Source organism: Oncorhynchus tshawytscha, linkage group LG03, assembly GCF_018296145.1.
Source record: "Oncorhynchus tshawytscha isolate Ot180627B linkage group LG03, Otsh_v2.0, whole genome shotgun sequence".
Taxonomy (NCBI): domain Eukaryota; kingdom Metazoa; phylum Chordata; class Actinopteri; order Salmoniformes; family Salmonidae; genus Oncorhynchus; species Oncorhynchus tshawytscha.
In genome coordinates, this window is record NC_056431.1 from 25,240,976 (window position 1) to 25,263,259 (window position 22,284).

General features: G+C 46.6%; 2 protein-coding genes and 1 non-coding gene across 3 annotated transcripts in view; 2 read left to right on the top strand and 1 right to left on the bottom strand.

The window, feature by feature from the left end:
• LOC112246530 (protein THEMIS2-like) overlaps positions 1–15,691 on the bottom strand; it is a 20,692-nt gene extending 5,001 nt beyond the window's left edge. The window contains exons 1-3 of the mRNA XM_024414907.2: positions 15,499–15,691; positions 711–851; positions 51–479 (exon numbers count right to left, since the gene is read on the bottom strand). Of these exons, the coding sequence (XP_024270675.1) occupies positions 51–479; positions 711–851; positions 15,499–15,604 (676 nt within the window). The 5' untranslated portion in view covers positions 15,605–15,691. The remainder of the gene's footprint in view (positions 1–50; positions 480–710; positions 852–15,498) is intronic.
• Positions 15,692–16,509: 818 nt separating this feature from the next.
• Positions 16,510–21,920, top strand: LOC112246593 (nuclear inhibitor of protein phosphatase 1-like). Its single transcript, XM_024415018.2, has 7 exons — positions 16,510–16,620; positions 16,825–16,885; positions 17,661–17,814; positions 18,030–18,256; positions 18,544–18,688; positions 20,237–20,301; positions 20,473–21,920. Exons 1-7 carry the CDS (start codon positions 16,568–16,570, stop codon positions 20,824–20,826), a joined length of 1,059 nt encoding a protein of 352 aa, XP_024270786.1. The 5' UTR covers positions 16,510–16,567; the 3' UTR covers positions 20,827–21,920.
• LOC112246640 lies at positions 17,252–17,415 on the top strand. The gene has a single exon (XR_002952953.1).
• Positions 21,921–22,284: the final 364 nt, after the last annotated feature.

The window sequence follows — 22,284 nt, forward strand, 5'->3', positions numbered from 1 at the left end:
TTAGCTAAGGAAGTATGCCGTTGGTTGACTCAGAGCCAGGTTCTACTCACAGTGCATGATGGCCTGGACCTGGTATATGGGGCTAAAGACTAGTGATCCCCCGTGCTTGGTCTTCTTGCTGAAGCGAAAGCGCCGGCTACAGAGGTGGGGCGAGGATATGATCTCCTGGAGGGTGTAGGTCTGGTCACTCTCACACTCATAGAACTCCCCACGGCAGGAGAAGGGGACAAGCACTTCAGCCAACGCCCCCTGCTGGCCTCTGAGTTGACAGCGGACGCAGCTCTCCTCACCCCCGTCTTGCTGCTCGATGTACAGCATGGTCACGGCCATCCCGGCACCGAGGGTGAAATTCTCAAAAGTCAGCTCACATCGGCTGGTGAAGGTGAAGGGAAAGCAGGTGTCCAGGCCTACAGGCCTCAGACTCACCATCTCCTCCACTGTGTTGTATGGCATCTCCTCTGGAACCAGCTTGAACAGATCTGAGAGGGAGAGTCCGCAATGAGCCCATGAATAACACAGCATTGATCAAGGGACTTTATTAGAATTGATTAAACATATTACCATGGTTAATAAAGAATTGGGGGGTTCACTTACATAGAATTACTAGAACTGCTATTCTTGGTAGAGTCGATCATATTTGCTTGGTGGACCAGAGGTTTTTCTATTTCTAGCCCTGGCTAAGTGCATTTGTTGATAACCATAAGCCTCACCTGCATGGTTGAGGGGCAGCTGAAACTTCTCATTGTTGTTGATGTCCTCACAGCTGACAGACCGGAGCTCGATGTCGATGACCTTCACCAGGTCCCCCGTGGATAGGCACACCTCGTTTCCCGACAGCTCATAAACAGACCCTATAAAGCATCAACACACCACAATTTCAGCTCTGATGACAATGCACATTTGCAGCAACATACATGTACAGTACTTGTTGATTTATATATTTTTTTATCAGAGGTGATTACTCAATAATACTGTCCAATTACAAAGCATTCCTGAACTGATGGAAAAAGATCTTAATATATGCAGTACACAGTATTAACTTTTCTGTTCTAGGAACATGAGACTTTGTACACTCATTTTTTCCCCCATTTCCTTATTTGTCTGCTGCAACATTTCAAGGTAGTCTATTGACTGACCGTCCATCCATATAACCAAGCATATGATCTATTAACCTTTGAACATGTGATATTACATACACGCCTCTATGTATTTATTTAGACTGAAGCTAAATGTTTCATGAGGCGACAGTACAGTGTCACCTTTTGTTAGAGGGTATTTTCATACATATCTGTTTTACTGTTTAGAAAGGAAAGCACTTTATATATCTAGTCCTCCCATTTGAAGGTGTCATACAGTATTTAGACATTCACTTATATGAGTATTGAAGTACTCAAACATGTGGTATTTTAATCCCATATTCCTAGCACGCAATAACTACATCAAGCTTGTGACTACAAACTTGTTGCCATTTCTTTTCGTTGTGTTTCAGATGATGTTGTGCCCAATAGAAGTCAAATGAAAGTTTATTGGTCACCTACACAGTTCACCAGATGTTATTGCAGGTGCAGTGAAACAGTGCAGCAATATCAAGCAATACAATAACAATACGCACATAATCAGAAAGCAAAATAAAATGAATTAAGACATCAGAGCAGTTTTCAGAGTCCGGAAAATAAATATATACACCATCGTTCAAAAGTTTGGGGTCACATAGAAATGTTTGGGGTCACATAGAAATGTAATTGTTTTTGAAAGAAAAGCAATTTTGTGTCCATTTAAAATAGCATCAAATTAATCAGAAATACAGTGTAGACATTGGTAATGTTGTAAATGACAATTGTGGCTGTAAACAGCAGATTTTTAATGGAATATCTACATAGGCGTACAGAGACCCATTACCAGCAACCATCACTCCTGTGTTCCAATGGCACGTTGTGTTAGCTAATCCAAGTTGATCATTTTAAAAGGCTAATTGATCATTAGAAAATCCTCTTGCAATTATGTTAGCACAGCTGAAAACTGGTGTGCTGATTAAAGAAGCAATAAACCTGGTCTTCTTTAGACTAGTATCTGGAGCATCAGCATTTGTTTCGATTACAGGCTCAAAATGGCTAGAAACAAATTACTTTCTTCTGAAACTCGTCAGTCTATTCTTTTTCTGAGAAATGAAGGCTATTCTATGCGAGAAATTGCCAAGAAACTGAAGATCTCGTACAACGCTGTGTACTACTCCCTTCACTGAACAGCGCAAACTGGCTCTAACCAGAATAGAAAGAGGAGTGGGAGGCCCCGGTGCACAACTGAGCAAGACAAGTACATCAGAGTGTCTAGTTTGAGAAACAGATGCCTCACAAGTAATCAACTGGCAGCTTCATTAAATAGTACCCGCAAAACACCAGTCTCAACATCAACAGTGAAGAGGTGACTCCGGGATGCTGGCCTTCTAGGCAGAGTTGCAAAGAAAAAGACATATCTCAGACTGCCCAATAAAAATAAAATATTAAGATGGGCAAAAGAACACAGACACTGGACAGAGGAACTCTGCCTAGAAGGCCAGCATCCCAGAGTCGCCTCTTCAATGTTGACGTTGAGACTGGTGTTTTGCGTGTACTATTTAGTGAAGCTGCAAGCTGAGGACTTGTGAGGCATCTGTTTCTCAAACTAGGCACTTCTTCTTCTTTAATCAGCACAACAGTTTTCAGCTGGGCTAACATAATTGCAAAAGGGTTTTCTAATGATCAATAAGTTATTTTTAAATGATAAACTTGGATTAGCTAATACAATGGGCCATTGGAACACAGGAGTGATGGTTGCTGATATTGGGCCTCTGTACGCTGTGGCGTTCAGCAGGTCAGCCACCAGGGGGAGACTCGTCGAGGCCTGGTAACAGACGATGTATACATCACGAGGTGATGGCTCCATCTGCTGGACGTGCCAGGTCTCGACAGGTTCTCTGGCCAGGGCTGATTGGGAGTTGGTGAGTAATCAAGGGCTGTTTGCTCACTAGCTGTGCAAGGCCCATAAAGCTGCCAGAATGGCAGCACAAAGGGAGAGAGGGGGAATAAAGGACTCCCGTATAGTTGGGGACGGTTAGAGAGGTAACAGAAGTGAGTGGAGTTTTGATCCTGACAGGATACAGCAAGACCCGTAGCCCAGAAGACGGTATCCCGGGGAGGGTCTCATGGGGGAGACCTATCCTTTTCTTTTTGATGTATTATTTAAATAAACACCCTTGAAACCGAGCTAATCCTACTCTGTTCGTGTCTGATGTGTGTAGATGTCTTGACCAAACCCCCTGGTCTGCCACAAGTGGTGGATAATGCGGGCACCCTGATAACGTGGTCAGATCAAGGTTGACGTTTACACAGCATCAGCATGGACGAGTTGATAGCTCAGTTTGCCCGGGCCCAACAAGCACAATAGGCGGTTCAGGAAGAAACACTGGAGGAACAGTGACTACAAAACGTCCGCCTCGTTGAGGAAATCAGGAAGCTACAAGGAGGAGCGTCTCCTGAATCACCTCCCAACCCGTATTTAATCAAGCTAACAGAAGACGATGACATCGAAACATACCTCTGTACGTTTGAACGGACAGCGCTACGGGAAGGATGGCCAAGGCCGAGGTGGGCAAGTCTGCTGGCCCCGTTCCTCTCTGGAAAGACCTGAAGACCTGAAAGACGAACAGGCGGCTAACTACGACGGACTCAAACGAGAGATACTCAGCCGCTATGGGTACAGCCTGGCTCAACGGTTCCACGACTGGAGGTTCGTAACTGACGCATCCCCCCCGAGCCCAGAGGAGCGACCTACTGCGCGTCACCAGGGCGTGGCTCCTAACCAACATATCCACCCTCTCCATCCTAAACAAAATGGTCCTGGATCGCTTCGTACGGGTACTACCACACGACATGAAGAGGGCAGCGAGTCTATGCGTGCTCCAGACCTTGGAGGGCCTCCTGAATGCAGTGGAGACGCATCAGAACACTCAGGCCATGCTGAGTGGGAGCCGGGCCGAGTCGGCGACCCCCGTGTGAGGACTCGGAAGGACAGCCCCACTGCTGTGGACCCAGAACCGACAGTCGACAGGGCCAAAGGACAGCACACCCCTGGAGAGATGGCTGGGGTAGGGCCGACCCGCCACCGACAAACCCAGGTAGATGGGGACCAACGAAGGTGTTTTGAGTGTGGCGCCCAGGGACACATTACCTGGAATTGTACGGCTCGAGAGAAGTCGATACCATCAGCAAGTCCCGGAGGCGAGGTGGGTCACGCAGTGAACTATGTCACCTCCTGTTGGGCACACCACGAATCAACTGCAGCCATGGTCCCGGTGAAGGTTGACGGACATGACACAGAAGCTCTATTGGACTCCGGAAGTATGGTTACCCTCGGAACCACGAGCCTGCTGAACTAGGGGACCGAACGTGGTAGGGAGATGTCCATTTCCTGTGTTCACGGGGACACAAAGCGGTATCCATCCGTATGGGCCAATATCGTGACGCCACAAGGGAGCTGCCAGATGATGGTGGGTGCAGTACCAGAGTTGCCGGTACCTCTCCTAGTGGGACAAGATTGTCCGCTGTTCGCGGCCCTGTGTGTGCACGAGCTGAGGAAGAAGGTACGAGCCGGCCGAAGGCGAGAACGAGAATAACCCATCGTCTGTGTGGCCCGGAAGCAAACGGTTGACCAACCTATTTCTACAGGTCCGGAGTCGGAGGGGGTGCCAGAACCCGACCCCCCTGGGGAACCATGGGAGGAAGAGCCCAGCCTCCCCCTCCCCAATTTTGAGGGGCCAGTCGAGATACCCGCGGAGGGCCAACTGAGAGGACAATTCGGGACGGCCCAGTGGGAAGATCCTAACTTGAAAGCCGCCGCAGCCCAAGTGATAGCGGTCGATGGACAGCTACTTCCGGGGGTGAGTGACTGGCGATACCCCCATTTCCAGATCAAGAATAACCTTTTGTATCAGGTGTCGCGCCAACAGGGGGAACTTGGAGAGGTACTGTTGATGCCCCGATGGTACGTGGGAACCGTTCTTCAGCTGGCCCACACCCACCTGTTGGGGGCGCACCTGGGAATGGAGAAGACCGGGAACGGGTCGCCGCCCGGTTCCACTGGCCCGGGATGAGGAGGGCCGTGGAAGACTACTGTGGCACCTGCCCGGAGTGTCAAATGACTGCCCCAAAGGCCCACTTCCGAAACCCACTGGTCCCCTACCGATCATCGGGGTGCCCATTGTACGCATCGCCATGGACATAGTGGGACCCCTGGTAAAAACAGCACGAGGACACAGGTACATCCTCGTAATAGTAGACTATGCCACCCAGTATCCCGAGTTCATTCCCCTACAGGTGGCGGTATCCAAAGGAATCTCCCGGGAGCTGTTCCACCTCTTTAGCCAGGTGGGCATCCCGAACGAGATCCAGACAGACCAAGGTACGGAGATTATGTCCCGCCTAATGAAAGAGTTGAGTGCCCTCCTGCAGATCAAGCAGATCTGGACCTCCATTTTTCAACCTCAGACGGATGGGCTCGTCGAGCGCTTCAATAAAATGTTCAAGCAAATGCTGCGTAAGGTCATCGAGCAGGACGGGAAGAACTGGGACCAGCTACTACCCCACCTAATGTTCTCAATCCGAGAAGTACCCCAGTCCTCCACGGGGTTTTCCCCTTTCGAACTCCTCTATGGTAGGAGGCCACGTGGCCTATTGGACCTCGCCAAGGAGGTGTGGGCAGCCCAACCGACCTCATTACGCAGCGTGGTAGAGCACGTGGAGACGATGAGGGAGCGGATGACAGATGTATGGCCAGTCGTGAGGGAACATAAGGAGAAGGCCCAACGCGCCAAAGCCCAGGTCTACAATCTGGGAGCCCAGCCCTGAGAATTCCAGGTGCGAGATAGGGTGTTGGTCTTAATCCCCACGGCCAAAAGTAAGTTCCTGGCAACACAACACAGGCCATACGAGGTGATCAAGAAGCTGGGCCCAGTCAATTACCGCATACGGCAACCGGGAAGATGGAAACCTCAACAGATTTACCACATGAACCTGTTGAAGAAGGTGCACGAAAGGACAGCATTGGCCGTGTTATGGTCGGGACCCAGGATGCCAACGGTACCAGTGGTGGTCCCGAGCAACAAGGACTTTGATCCAGCCCAGAAGCAAGAGGTCCGGGAGCTTGTCGATCGGAACACGGCGGTGTTCTCCGAGAAGCCAGGCCGCACGACCCTCATTGAACACCACCACCGTACCTGGCCTGGGGAAACAGTACGAAAGAGGCCATATCGGATTCCGGAGGCCCGAAGGAAGGCCGTGAAACAAGAAGTGGAGGCTATGCTGAGGATTGGGGTCGTTGAACAGTCTCACAGTGCATGGTGCAACCCCATCGTGTTGGTGCCCAAACCGGACGGTAGTCTCCGTTTCTGTAATGATTTCCGGGGTGTGAACGAAATAAGCTTATTCAAAGCCTACCCCATGCCAAGGGTGGACGAGCTCATCGACCGATTGGGAAAGGCCCGGTACATCAGCATTCTTGACCTGACCAAAGGATATTGGCAGGTACCGTTGCCAGCCTCCTCCCGGGAGAAGGCGGCTTTCTCGACACCTGACGGTTTGTATCAGTACCGGGTGCTCCCGTTCGGTCGCCATGGAGCCCCGCCCACCTTCCAGAGACTGATGAACAGAGTGCTTTGACCCCACCAGCAGTACGCAGCGGCATATCTGGATGATATCATCATCCACAGCCAGGGTTGGGAAGAGCACCTGGCTGTGGAACCCCACAAAATGCAAACTAGGTTTCGAGGGGGTGGAGTACCTGGGGTATTTGATCGGACGGGGGAACGTCAAGCCCCAGGATTGGAAGGTTCACGCGGTACATGACTGGCACGTTCCACGCTCCAAGACACAGGTCAAGTCCTTCCTGGGACTGGCCGGATACTATAGCCGGTTTATCCCCAAATTTGCGCCTATAGTTTCCCCCCTCACCGATCTAACCAGAGCCCGCCTCCCGAAAACAGTGAGATGGACGGACGAGACACAAGTGGCGTTCAGCCATCTGAAGGAAGCACTGTGCTCCCATCCGATTCTCATAACGCCGATTTCCAGGTGCCGATGGTGGTCCAGACAGATGCATGTGATACGGAACTAGGTGCTGTTCTGTCCCAGATACACGATGGAGAGGAGCACCCCATCATGTACATCAGCCGAAAGCTGATACAGAGAGAAAAAAACTACTCTATTGTTGAGAAAGAGTGTCTAGCGGTGAAGTGGGTGCTAGACACTCTCAAGACTTACCTGTTAGCTACCCACTTCACCCTGGTCCGAGACCATGCTCCCCTGGTCTGGATGGCCAGGGGAAAGGACACAAATGATCGGGTCACCAGGTGGTTCTTGTCCCTTCAACACTGCTCTTGTTCTGTTGTGCACAGGTCAGGGAAGAAGCATGGAAACGCGGATGCCCTATCGAGAAAGGAGACATACGTTTCACTGATGACAGTCCCCTCCCTGATAGAGCTAAGGGGGGGCTGTGTGACGTACAGCAGGTCAGCCACCAGGGGGAGACCCGTCGAGGCCTGGTAACAGATGGTGTATACATCACGAGGCGATGTCTCCATCTGCTGGACGTGCCAGGTCTCGATAGGTTCTCTGGCCAGGACTAATTGAAGCTGATTGGGAGTTGGTGAGTAAATCAAGGGCTGTTTGCTCACCAGCTGTGCAAGGCCCATAAAGCTGCCAGAAAGGCAGCACACAGGGAGAGTGGGAGAAGAAAGAACTCCCGTATAGTTGGGGACGGTTAGAGAGGTAACAGGAGTGAGTGCAGTTTTGATCCCGACAGGATACAGCAAGACCCGGAGCCCAGAAGACGGTATCCCGGGGAGGGTCTCATGGGGAGACCTATACTTTTCTTTTTGATTTATAATTTAAATAAACACCCTTGAAACCGAGCTAATCCTACTCTGTCCGTGTCTGATCTGTGTAAATGTCTTGACCAAACCCCCTGGTCTGGCAGAACTACCTATGTAGATATTCCATAGAAAATCTGCCTTTTCCAGACAAAATGGTCCTGGATCGCTTCGTACGGGTACTACCACACGACATGAAGAGGGCAGCGAGTCTATGCGTGCTCCAGACCTTGGAGGGCCTCCTGAATGCAGTGGAGACGCATCAGAACACTCAGGCCATGCTGAGTGGGAGCCGGGCCGAGTCGGCGACCCCCGTGTGAGGACTCGGAAGGACAGCCCCACTGCTGTGGACCCAGAACCGACAGTCGACAGGGCCAAAGGACAGCACACCCCTGGAGAGATGGCTGGGGTAGGGCCGACCCGCCACCGACAAACCCAGGTAGATGGGGACCAACGAAGGTGTTTTGAGTGTGGCGCCCAGGGACACATTACCTGGAATTGTACGGCTCGAGAGAAGTCGAGACCATCAGCAAGTCCCGGAGGCGAGGTGGGTCACGCAGTGAACTATGTCACCTCCTGTTGGGCACACCACGAATCAACTGCAGCCATGGTCCCGGTGAAGGTTGACGGACATGACACAGAAGCTCTATTGGACTCCGGAAGTATGGTTACCCTCGGAACCACGAGCCTGCTGAACTAGGGGACCGAACGTGGTAGGGAGATGTCCATTTCCTGTGTTCACGGGGACACAAAGCGGTATCCATCCGTATGGGCCAATATCGTGACGCCACAAGGGAGCTGCCAGATGATGGTGGGTGCAGTACCAGAGTTGCCGGTACCTCTCCTAGTGGGACAAGATTGTCCGCTGTTCGCGGCCCTGTGTGTGCACGAGCTGAGGAAGAAGGTACGAGCCGGCCGAAGACGAGAACGAGAATAACCCATCGTCTGTGTGGCCCGGAAGCAAACGGTTGACCAACCTATTTCTACAGGTCCGGAGTCGGAGGGGGTGCCAGAACCCGACCCCCCTGGGGAACCATGGGAGGAAGAGCCCAGCCTCCCCCTCCCCAATTTTGAGGGGCCAGTCGAGATACCCGCGGAGGGCCAACTGAGAGGACAATTCGGGACAGCCCAGTGGGAAGATCCTAACTTGAAAGCCGCCGCAGCCCAAGTGATAGCGGTCGATGGACAGCTACTTCCGGGGGTGAGTGACTGGCGATACCCCCATTTCCAGATCAAGAATAACCTTTTGTAACAGGGGGAACTTGGAGAGGTACTGTTGATGCCCCGATGGTACGTGGGAACCGTTCTTCAGCTGGCCCACACCCACCTGTTGGGGGCGCACCTGGGAATGGAGAAGACCGGGAACGGGTCGCCGCCCGGTTCCACTGGCCCGGGATGAGGAGGGCCGTGGAAGACTACTGTCGCACCTGCCCGGAGTGTCAAATGACTGCCCCAAAGGCCCACTTCCGAAACCCACTGGTCCCCCTACCGATCATCGGGGTGCCCATTGTACGCATCGCCATGGACATAGTGGGACCCCTGGTAAAAACAGCACGAGGACACAGGTACATCCTCGTAATAGTAGACTATGCCACCCAGTATCCCGAGTTCATTCCCCTACAGGTGGCGGTATCCAAAGGAATCTCCCGGGAGCTGTTCCACCTCTTTAGCCAGGTGGGCATCCCGAACGAGATCCAGACAGACCAAGGTACGGAGATTATGTCCCGCCTAATGAAAGAGTTGAGTGCCCTCCTGCAGATCAAGCAGATCTGGACCTCCATTTTTCAACCTCAGACGGATGGGCTCGTCGAGCGCTTCAATAAAATGTTCAAGCAAATGCTGCGTAAGGTCATCGAGCAGGACGGGAAGAACTGGGACCAGCTACTACCCCACCTAATGTTCTCAATCCGAGAAGTACCCCAGTCCTCCACGGGGTTTTCCCCTTTCGAACTCCTCTATGGTAGGAGGCCACGTGGCCTATTGGACCTCGCCAAGGAGGTGTGGGCAGCCCAACCGACCTCATTACGCAGCGTGGTAGAGCACGTGGAGACGATGAGGGAGCGGATGACAGATGTATGGCCAGTCGTGAGGGAACATAAGGAGAAGGCCCAACGCGCCAAAGCCCAGGTCTACAATCTGGGAGCCCAGCCCTGAGAATTCCAGGTGCGAGATAGGGTGTTGGTCTTAATCCCCACGGCCAAAAGTAAGTTCCTGGCAACACAACACAGGCCATACGAGGTGATCAAGAAGCTGGGCCCAGTCAATTACCGCATACGGCAACCGGGAAGATGGAAACCTCAACAGATTTACCACATGAACCTGTTGAAGAAGGTGCACGAAAGGACAGCATTGGCCGTGTTATGGTCGGGACCCAGGATGCCAACGGTACCAGTGGTGGTCCCGAGCAACAAGGACTTTGATCCAGCCCAGAAGCAAGAGGTCCGGGAGCTTGTCGATCGGAACACGGCGGTGTTCTCCGAGAAGCCAGGCCGCACGACCCTCATTGAACACCACCACCGTACCTGGCCTGGGGAAACAGTACGAAAGAGGCCATATCCAGCTACAATAGTCATTTACAACAATGTCTGCACTGTATTTCTGATCAATTTGATGTTATTTTAATGGACAAAAAAATTGCTTTTCTTTCAAAAACAAGGACATTTCTAAGTGGCTCCAAACTTTTGAACGGTAGTGTATCTATGTGAATGGGGGATATAGACAGTATGGATATGAAAAGAAGAGGTGTGAATGGTAAATAATATATTGTGTCACTGGAGTCACTTTTTTTAAATAAATAAGAATATAATATGTTTCTGAACACTTCTACATTAATGTGGATGCCACCATGATTACAGATAATCATGAATGAATTGTGAATAATGATGAGTGACAAATAGGCACAAAGATCATACCCTCAAGGCATGGGTATCCTAACTGTGGTCTTGCCATACTGGGACACTTCAATAGATTTGACACAAACACTGTCAAGGAAATAGGTTTACCCAAGTTGTGCAGGATAATAAATTTAATTTGTAGAGAGCTTTTCATTTACAGATGTAAATCACAAAGCTCTTTACATTGAGAGCAACCATTAAAATAAAAAAAAACAAAGTGGTTTAGTACTATAAAAGGTACAGTAAATAATAAAGCAGACGAAAGGGACAAAACAACAGAACACTAAACTAATGTATATGACCAACAACAGGCATCACAACATAGATCATATTGAGCTTAGATTTAAAGGCAAAAGGCAGTTGTGGTCTGGGGCATGCAGAGGTGGGGGTGGTGGGGCTTGATCCAGAGCCGGAGGACGACAGAATGCTCAGTCAGCCATTGTTTTTAAGCGTGTCTTTGGGACTGCAAGTAGTCTTTGATCATTCGACTGAAGTGGCCGTGAAGACGGTTTGGGGCTGAGCAGTTCACTGAGGTTTTGGGGACCAGAGGCATTGAAGGTATCAGAGGTGATGCAATACTGGACCTAATCATTACAGACATGAACCAGCTTTACCATAAACCATCCATCCTACCAGCCATTGGCCTCAGTGAACATCAGGCAGTCCTATGACCTCCAAAAGCCCAACAAACCAGAAGTGAGAGCATCGCCCTATCCGACAATCTAACCTGGACAGTTTTGGAGAGTTGATCACAACCCACTCCTGGCAAGAAGTATACAATGCCCATGATGCTACATCCAAGACTGCTGCCTTCTATAACATGGACTGCTGTGTGTAATGACCACCTCCCTGTCCAAACTGTGAAAATGCACCCTACTGACAGACCCTGGATGACAGCAGAGGAGACTGGTAGGAGGAGCTATAGGAGGATAGGCTCATTGTAATGGCTGGAACAGAATATATGGAATGGAGTCAAACACATCAAGCATATGGAAACCATGTTTGACTCCGTTCCGTTTATTCCAAACCATTACAATGAGCCCGGACTCCTATAGCTCCTCCCACCAGCCTCTTCTGGCTGAAATCAAGGCCCCTCTGAAAATGCATATTCCTAGCCATGATTGATCAAAACAACAAATTAGGAATAACAAATGAAATTAACAACTGGTTCTCTCAGGTCAGCCAATCACTAACCTCCCTGGACACAACAGCCATCCCTGCTGTTTTACATTCCCTGCAGCCTCTCCCAGAAATCCAACCCTTGGAGGACAAACTGTGTCCCTGATGTGCAACAGCAGATCCTATGAGAATTTGCCTGCGAGTTGAATCAACCCATCAGTGACATCCTCAAAACAGAATTCTATTGAGGTGAATCCCTCTTCCAGTGGAAAGAAGCCACATTCGTGCTCATCCCCAAGACAGCCAACCAGCTACTGCCTATATCCCTGACACCACAACTATCAAACATTCCTGTGACCTTTGCTGCCACCTGGATGAAGGAAGACATAAAAACCCAACCTAGACCCCAGACAGTTTGGAAGCAGACCCCAAAAATCATCGACTTACGATTTTGTTAGCCTTTTGGACTATACAAGCTGTCATACATCCCATCCACCATAACCACCCTCAACCATACTTACTTCTCCAAGGCATTTGACAAAATGTACCACACCATCGCCATTGAACGGCTGACCCAACTGGATGTCAGACCTGCCCTTACAGCATGGCTCGTCAGTTTTGTGACCGGACGTAAACAACACTCTGGCAGGAACAGAAGGGAGGTGTGGCTCAAGGAACTCCTCTGGGTCCTCTCATCTTCCTTGCAGTCATAGACGGTGCAGCCCGGGATGTTGAGAGAAGGTGGAAGTACGTTGATGATTTCAGTCTGGCCCACACATGCACAATGGGAAAAATCTGCACACCAAAGCAGGCCCTGGACAACTTTGACTCACAGGTTCAGGCAAGAAAAATGTCACTGAACTCTGCCAAGGTCAAGGTCCTATCAGTGACCCTCACTAGAAATCCACCTGTCCCATGACCTCTACAGTTTGAGGGGCAGGACTGCAAAGGAGCTCTAAGTATCTAATAGTGTGAAGATTCTAGGGTTAACGGTACAGAAGGATTTACAATGGGGTAAGCAGGTTGTTACATTTTTTTGGTGCAATGTGTTACGCTTTGGTGCAATTTTTACAAGTATGTGGTACATTTTCACAACACATAGTACAAAACTCAAAACAGTGTGGCAGACGGCAGGGAGAGGTGAGGGGAGTGGTTATTGAGGGGAGATTTATTGCAGCCTGCTGGCTCCACCCCCAAGCCTTATATGGACTTTCTGCACCAACGAGGCAAGGCTGTAGTTCGTTAAGCCAGGGAGTGCTTGGGGATATAGGAGGAAGCAGCCTGCACAAAGGAGCAGAGAATAGAGAATTGTGTGTTATGAAGAGTGGGAGAAGAGAAAAATAGTATCAGTGAGATTACCCCGTTTGTGTACCTACATTTTGGGATTCCCCCGGGAGAACGGAACAGACAACGACTTGTGAACTGGGAAGTAATTGGTGAATTCCCCCTTTCTCTGTGAACAAAAATCCCTAATATCTCCCCTTTGTGCTACTGGTGCATGTTGTGTTATTGAACTTGGTGACTTTGAAACCCCACACCCTTTAGCCTGCTACAACAGATTAGCAAAAAGGCAGTTTCAAAACTCAAAGCACATTTCCAAATTACTGAGTACAACACAAAATCAGTCACTTTTTCACTAAAATTCAATCAGTGTTTCATCTAGAAATACATGTTCATATTAAGAATTTGTCTTTCGCAATGCTCACATTACTTTTAATATGGTAGTCTTATTTGTTAATATACCTTTCACAATTACTTAATCCAACTGCTCTTATTCAATAATCACTTAACCTTTTTGTAAACCTATACATTTCAAAACATATACAGATTTGGATAACTACAGAATTCCAATGTATGTTTGTAAAATATAAACAAAAAAGTATGATATACACTGAGTGTACAAAACATTTAGGACACCTGCTCTTTCCATGATCTTGACTGACCAGGTGAATCCAAGTGAAAGCTATGATCCCTTATTGATGTCACTTGTTAAATTCACTTTGTGTGTAGCTGGTAGGGGAAGAAATGGGTTAAAGAAGGATTTTTAAGCGTTGGGGCAATTGAGATTGTGTATGTGTGCCATTCAGAGGGTGAATCGGCAAGACAAAATTATTAATTGTCTTTAAACGGGGTATGGTAGTAGGTGCCAGGCACACCGGTTTGTGTCAAGAACTGCAATGCTTCTGGGTTTTTCACGCTCAACAGTTTCCCATGTGTATCAACAATGGTCCGAGGACAGACGCTATGCGCTTTAGCACTGGGCGGTCCCGTTTTGTGAGCTTGTGTGGCCCACTACTTTGCAGCTGAGCCGATGTTGCTCATACACGTTTCCACTTCACAATGACAGCATTTACAGTTGCCCAGGGCAGAAATTTGATGAACTGACTTGTTGGAAAGGTAGTATCCTACGACGGTGTCACAGAGCTCTTCAGTAAGGCCATTCTTCTGCTAATGTTTGCCTTTGGCGATTGCATGGCTGTGTGCTCAATTTTATACACCTGTTAGCAACGTGTGTCTGAAATAGCCGAATCCACTCATTTTAATTGGTGTCCACATACTTTTGTATATATAGTGTATCTTGCATTTTTGCTATTGGATCAACTGGTTATTAAAACAACTAAATTGAGAATGTATAATTGTTGTATTTTGGTGATTAAACAAATGTTTTCATGATATTTCACAGTAAACTTATATTTTGGATGAATGTTTTTGTGGTGAAAGATGTTTCCAAACTAAATTAACATGAAAGTTTTTGAGTGTAAGACTGGCTGTGTTACAAGTGTTACCAGTTTGGAGTTTTGTACTAGTTTTGTACTTGTGAAAATGGCAACAAAGCGATTGAATAAAACTGTAAAACTCAATGTTTTATTTTAGGAAAGTTGGAAGATAATGTTTGTAAGAAGGCAATTGTAGGTGAAAATATAATCTTTTAACTTTGCTAAAATAAAACAGAATTTTTAATGGCGAGCTTTTCTTTCTATGATGATCACATTTTTTGGTTGCACCACGTTGGTTAAGTGCTCGCCACTTAATTTCACATCAGCCTAGCCGTATGTCAGGCTTGGATTCGCAGTACCAAAACGATTCATTCATGATTATCCATAATCATGGTAGCATCCACATTAATATAGAAGTGTTCAGAAACATATGGTACTTTTTATTGTAAATAAGACTCAAATGACACAATACATCACTTACTATTCATTTCTACTGGGCACAACACAATCTGAAACACAACCAAAGAAAACTGCAAATGCATTCTAGGACTATTTAATCAAATACTACACCTTTGACTACTTTAATACACATCTGTTTTACCGTTTAGAAATTACAGTATCTAGTCTCACCATTTGAAGGTGTCTTATTTGGACAAATGTAATTATATGTATATGAAAATACCCTCAGTTGTAAATATGACAGTCTACTGTTGCCTAATTATGAGACTTTTGTTCTACTTCTGTTTGTGTATGTCAGAATTGAGTATAAAAAAATGCCACTGACTGTTAATCAGTAAGCTTGTCTGTCTCATTTCAGGCAATGTAAAAATAGGTTTGCCCACACATGGAGTTTATGAAAAAGTCCTACCTTGAAAGTATACACCAGAGCAAACCTGTAGAGTCCGTGGCAGACAAGTTTGATCCAAGGATGCAATTAATTCTTGCAGGGACATAACTACTTCAGTGCCTGCCATCACTGCAGTGCAGAACCCGATGTTGTGCTGTCTAGGCTCAACTGTGCTTCCAAGAGAGGTGCCACTGATCTAACAGTTGAAAGCAACGACTGTATGAGGAAGTAGGCAACCAGATATCAAGTAAAGTTAACCCCTGCCCTGTGATACTAGCTTGTGTTGCCAATAAAGATATGTGAACATGGCTTTTACTTCTTTATTGTTTGCTTGTTTTATGCAGACATAAACATTTTATTATTTGCCTACAATCAAAAAAGAAACAACTCACCATGTTTCCTATGGGAAATTGATGATTCCTAGCAGTACAGTATTGCATTGTGGAATTGTTTTATTCTATTCATGTTCTCTGTATGTGAATATATATTTTTAATAGATTTCTCAATATCAGCTGTAAAGCAAACTGCCCCTCAGGAATAATAAACATGATATACTCTACACCATAGCAGTCCAAAGGTCTAATTAAAATACATTCTGCAAAATTGTATGGTCTGTGATAAATGGGAAGCTACATGAACATGCACCAAAATTAAATGTTGCACTTCAACTTCCTACAATTTTCAGTATATAAATGGAATATAAAACAAGAAGGATGTTGCTCTAGTAGTCTGTTCTTCTGTTCAGTGACTTTTCAATTAAAAATTGTCTATTCTATTGACTATTCTTGAAGTTATTCAATCTGATTCAAGGGAATGCGCGATAATGAAACCTAGGCATAATAACTGTATGCGTTAGTGCGTGTATGTTCACAGTTCATAGTTGCCATTACATTTCAGTAGGTAGCCTTTTTTCTAGGGTCGAATCAAGTCATTGTAGATAATGGAATGCATTACTTTCTTTTCGTCCATTTGGGCAGAGACGGGGAGATTTGGCTGTCAACGGATTAACCCGCCCAAAACTACAATTCCCAAACCAAGGCAACATTTTACCCAGCATTCAACGGGTTTGTGAATGGGATAATGCTGCAAGATGGCGACAATTGCAACTGCTACAAACTTACCATCTTTTGATTGTCCAACATGGTGAGAAAATGCAATTATTCGAGATATTTACGTTATACAAAGACATCAAGTGCATGCAAAATCACAAAACAGCATTACTTTTTTTATTTTGTAGCTGGAAACGTATGTATTCTTTTTAGCCACGTCTTATTAGCTAACACATGCTAGCTAGCTGATACATTTCACTGAATGGTGTGCTTAGCTTTTGGTCCTTGTTGTTTTCAGGGCAGGCAAGCCCCCTCCAGGACTCCATTTGGACGTGATGAAAGGTGACAAAATGGTCGAGGTAAGAGCTTGGGGCTTCACGGGGCAAACATTTGAACTGCCTGTCTGTATTAGCCACACTCAAACAAGGGTAGATATTCTGTATTGTTCCTTAGAATATGCCTAATATCTTGCATAATAGATCATCCATAACGCAACTGATGGGTTTACTTACATTCTGTACTGACCAACTGTACCAGCTTTATCAAAAGCTCTGATAGAGAACCATATGTGGTCCTACGTGATGTAGTTTACCCTTAAATGTCTATAGTCTAGACTGTCTAGTATACACAATATACAATATAGTCTACTTCAGTCTGTATACTTCAGTATAGGTAGCTAGGTGTCATGGTGTACTTAACTAAATAAACAAATTGATCAAACATGCATGCACCAGATATGGACCCGACTGTCCTCAGCACCAGTACACACTGGTGTCTTGAGTTCCGTGACTGTTGGGTTTTAAGAAAGGTGCCACAGAAACAGCAGCCCTGATATTTAAGCTCATGAGTGTGAAGGTGCACTCTTGAGTTATGGCTCAGAGGCACAGTGCTTTAAACAGTTTCTTACAGCTGGAAAGGATTTCATTCAATGTTATCAGTGTTGTTAGCCTGGGTGTCTGTTTCTGATCTCTTGCAGACTCCTTATAGAATTGTCTTGCTAAAACGGCTTGGTGTGAGAATGAGTGATGAGTTGGCAAGAAAGCAGAATTATATATGGGACCTGGCTATGATGTTGTGACAGGGCAATACATGTATTTTCTCATATCTGTTCGTTATGATGGTGAATCTTTGTAGAAACTGATCATTGATGAGAAAAAGTACTACTTATTCGGGAGGAACCCGGACATGTGTGACTTCACCATCGACCACCAGTCATGTTCACGCGTGCATGCTGCCCTGGTCTACCACAAGCACCTGAAGAGGGTGTTCCTTATTGATAACAACAGCAGTAAGTGAACTGTCGTGAACATTAATCTGTAAAATACTGTATCTTACTGCAGCTAGTAAAAGGACTCAAAATGTAACAGTTGCATTGCCTTAGAGGAGTGCACTGTAGAATAAAGGCTATGGAACTATTATGTTTTGTTGACTCTTTACTTCACTTTTTATAAACTACATCCCAACATGATATGTGGACTTGAAGGTTGTAAATTACGTTCTCAGCGCATGGTACCTTCCTGGGACACATCCGCCTGGAGCCCAATAAGCCTCAGCAGGTCCCCATAGACTCCACCATGTCGTTTGGGGCGTCCACGCGAGCCTACACCATCCGGGAGAAACCTCAGAGCCAGCAAGGAACCAATGCCGCCACAGGGGACAGCAAGGCCGGAGAGGACGAGGAGGGGTCTAAGGGCCTCTTAGGATTACCAGAGGAGGAGACCGAATTAGAGGTGTGTCTCCAGTAGTTGTCTACCAGGGCATTTGTATAGACATTCTGGCAAGGAGGGTGTGTACTATTACCACAGTAGCTATAGATACACTTTGTTAAACAGGACATAGTGAGTTATCTTTTGTTCTGTCAGTGTTTTTAGTGTTTTTTTGTTTGTTTTTTAGCTCTCGCTGTTTCCAATTCTGTGTGTTTAGAGAAGGCTATTCCTATATTAAGCACATGAGTCTAACTTTGTTTCACTTCTCCTTTCCCAAACATTCATCCATCCCTCTGTCTGGGCTGTGACAGAACCTGACAGAGTTCAACACGGCCCACAACAAGCGCATCTCCACCCTGACCATCGAGGAGGGCAACCTAGAGATCCAGAGACCCAAGAGGAAGAGGCGGAACTCCAGAGTCACCTTCAACGAGGACGATGAGGTCATCAACCCGGGTAAGATCTCTCTTCAACCCCATTGGCCTAGCACCAGTATCCAAGTATTGGTTCTTTATCTGTAGTTGAGGAAAAAGTGTTTCTGTGCCTGTCTTCATATTTCACGTGTCTAAGAGACAGATCTAAAAGAAAATATTGATCCTAGTTGAACACTCTCACTTTGAGATGCTTTGTAAACATGGACCCTAATTTACAGTACCAGTCAAAAGTTTGGACACCTACTCATTCAAGGGCATTCTCTCAACCAGCTTCACCTAGAATGCTTTTCCAACAGTCTTGACGTAGTTCCCACATATGCTGAGCACTTGTTGGCTGCTTTTTCTTCACTCTGCGGTTTAACTCATCCCAAACCATCTCAATTGGGTTGAGGTTGGATGATTGTGGAGGCCAGGTCATCTGATGCAGTACTCTATCAGTCTCTTTCTTGGTCAAATATCCCTTACACCGCCTGGGGGTGTGTTGTCATTGTCCTGTTGAAAAACAAATAGTCCCAATAAGCGCAAAACAGATAGGATGGCGTATCGCTGCAGAATTCTAAATAAATCACTGACAGTGTCACCAGGAAAGCACTCCCACGCCATCACACCTTCTCCTCTGTGCTTCACGGTGGGAACCACACATACGGAGATAATCCGTTCACCTTCTCTGCTTCTCACGAAGACACGGTGGTTGGAACCAAAAATCTCTCATTTGGACTCACATCAGACAAAATTACATATTTCCTCCTGTCTAATGTCCATTGCTTGTGTTTCTTGGCCCAAGCAAGTCTTCTTATTGGTGTCCTTTTAGTAGCAGTTTCTTTACAGCAATTCGACCATGAAGGCATGGTTCATGCAGTCTCCTCTGAACAGTTGATGTTGATGTGTCTGTTACTTGAACTTTGAAGCATTTATTTGGGCTGCAATTTCTGAGGCTGGTAACTAATGACCTTATCTTCTGCAGCAGAGGTAACTTTGGGTCTTCCTTTCCTGTGGCGGTCCTCATGAGAGCCAGTTTCATCATAGCACTTGATGGTTTTTGCGACTGCACTTGAAGAAACTTTCAAAGTTCTTGATATTTTCCGCATTGACTGACCTTCATGTCTTAAAGTAATGATGGACTGTTGTTTCTTTTTGCGTATTTGAGCTGTTCTTGCCATAATATGGACTTGGTGTTTTACTAAATAGGGTAAAAAAATATACACCCCTACCTTGTCTCAACACAGCTGTTTGACTTAAACGCATTAAGAAGGAAGCTGTAATTTAGGCAAGAAGAGTCTCAAATGTAAAGTATATATTTTGATTTGTTTGACACTTTTTTGGTTACTGCAAAATTCCCTGTGTTATTTTGTAGTTTTGATTTCTTTACTATTATTCTACAATGCAGAAAATAGTTTAAAAAATAAAGAAAAACCATGGAAATGATTAGGTGTCCAAACTTTTGACTGGTGCTGTAAGTAATTATATAAACTGAGGTTGGGTGAAAATAAGGAACTTTGTGCCAATCTAAAACCTGTTGCTTCACTCATGTAATGCATGCAGTAACTCAGTGCTTCTTGAAACCTTACAGAGGACATTGATCCCTCAGTGGGGCGCTTCAGGAACATGGTGCAGACTGCTGTCGTCCCTATAAAGGTAAGCCACTAAAATGCATCTATTGCATGAGGTGTCAATATCCTTTTATACGGTCACATTTCAGTTTAAGGAAGCCTATACTTAAGATAATTGCAATGATATCCCAGAAACAAACACTATACATAGCCTTCAGATGAGTTACTACTCAGTCTTTGGTCGTTTCCACTCTAGAAACAGAAAATGGAGAGGCACGGCTCACTTAGTATGGACGACGTTGTGACGAGGCGCATCCACAACTACACCTTCGGCGGAGGCCTTTACGGGGACCTGCCACCCACCAGCCACGAGGGCCACCACGCCGGGGCCCCGAGCGGAGCCACTATCCTGGGGGGTCTCCCTCTGCCCTTCCCCAACCCGGCCCCAGAGGTGAACCTGGCCCCGGACGCCCCCCAGCCACCTGTCACCCTCAACCCTGTCCCCGTTACAGGCCCCTATCCCTCCGAGGTCCTCAACGAGCCCCGCAAGAAAAAGTACGCTAAAGAGGCATGGCCAGGCAAGAAGCCCACCCCCTCCCTACTAATCTAACCCTCTCCCTACACTACGGCTCTTTCTCGATTCGTCTTTCCTCTGTTCTTTACCTCCTCTCTCATGCATTGTAGAAGATCCAAGGTCTCTCCTCTTGGACCTTCTCCAACGTATTTTGAGGCGAGGAGAGAGGACATGAGAAATCCAGGAAAGCCGAATTGGGAAAGAGCCTATGTGGTGGAGGCAGGGCTGACTCTCAGGGTATGGGCGGAGACATCAGGGACCATGACCCGTTGGAGGCGGATTGATTTTTCTTAAGACTGTTTTGTCAATGTTTTCTACGTTACTTCCTCGTTCTCCTAAAGATTATCCGAAAGTCTTCAGTAGTACATTCCATGAAGACAGGAACACCACTCCTTCGGGAGATGAATGTTTGATGTGTTTTACAAATGAAGTCATGTAAAAAAAGGCAGTACTTGGCAGACCAAGTCAGTTGGTCAGATAAGAGTAACTTGTGGCATAAATCAGTGTCCCGTGGCCGTGATATTTGACCTCTAATTGATAGTCAGGCATCGTGCAGGGAAACAAACACGAAGCGAATGTAACTTAGGAAAACAGCCCTTATGTTGGAAACAAACATCATTATGTTCTCATCCAGATTCACATGGATTTATTTTCCATGCTACAGCACCCAATATTACAGCAGGTTTTTAAAGGACCTGCTCCGTGTTGCCATTTTTGCTATGGGAAAAACATTGCGATACTGGTATCACAGCCTAATCGTTATATGGTTGGTCACTGTGAGTTCCATATTACGATCTCCACTTCCTTCTTTAAGGTCTTGATATTTGTTTGAAGTCTATCTTTGGACATAGTATTTTTGCTCACTGTAAACATGCATATACAGTGCATTCGGAAAGTATTCAGACCCCTTGATTTTTTTCCCCCACATTTTGTTACTTAACAGCCTTATTCTAAAATGGGTGCAATTTTTTTATTTTTTTATCCATCTGCACACAATACTCCACGTCGAAGCAAAAACAGTGTTTTAGACATTTTAGCAAGTTATTAAAAATAGAATGCTGAAATATCACATTTACATAATCGCACCTTTGGCAGCGATTACAGCCTCGAGTCTTCTTGGGTATGGCGCTACAAGCTTGGCAGACCTTTATTTAGGGAGCTTCTCCCATTCTTCTCTGCAGATCCTCTCAAGCTCTGTCAGGTTGGATGTGGACTGTTGCTACACAGCTATTTTCAGGTCTCTCCAGAGATGTTCAAGTCCGGTCTCTGGCGGGGCCACTCAAGGACATTCAGAGACTTGTCCCGAAGCCACTCCTGCGTTGTCTTTGCTGTGTGCTTAGGGTCGTTGTTCTTTTGGAAGGTGAACCTTCACCCCAGACTGAGGTCCTGAGCGCTCTGGAGCAGGTCCTGGGTGCTCTGGAGCAGGTTTTCATTCAGGATCTCTCTGTACTTTGCTCCGTTCATCTGTCCCTCGATCCTGACTAGTCTCCCAGT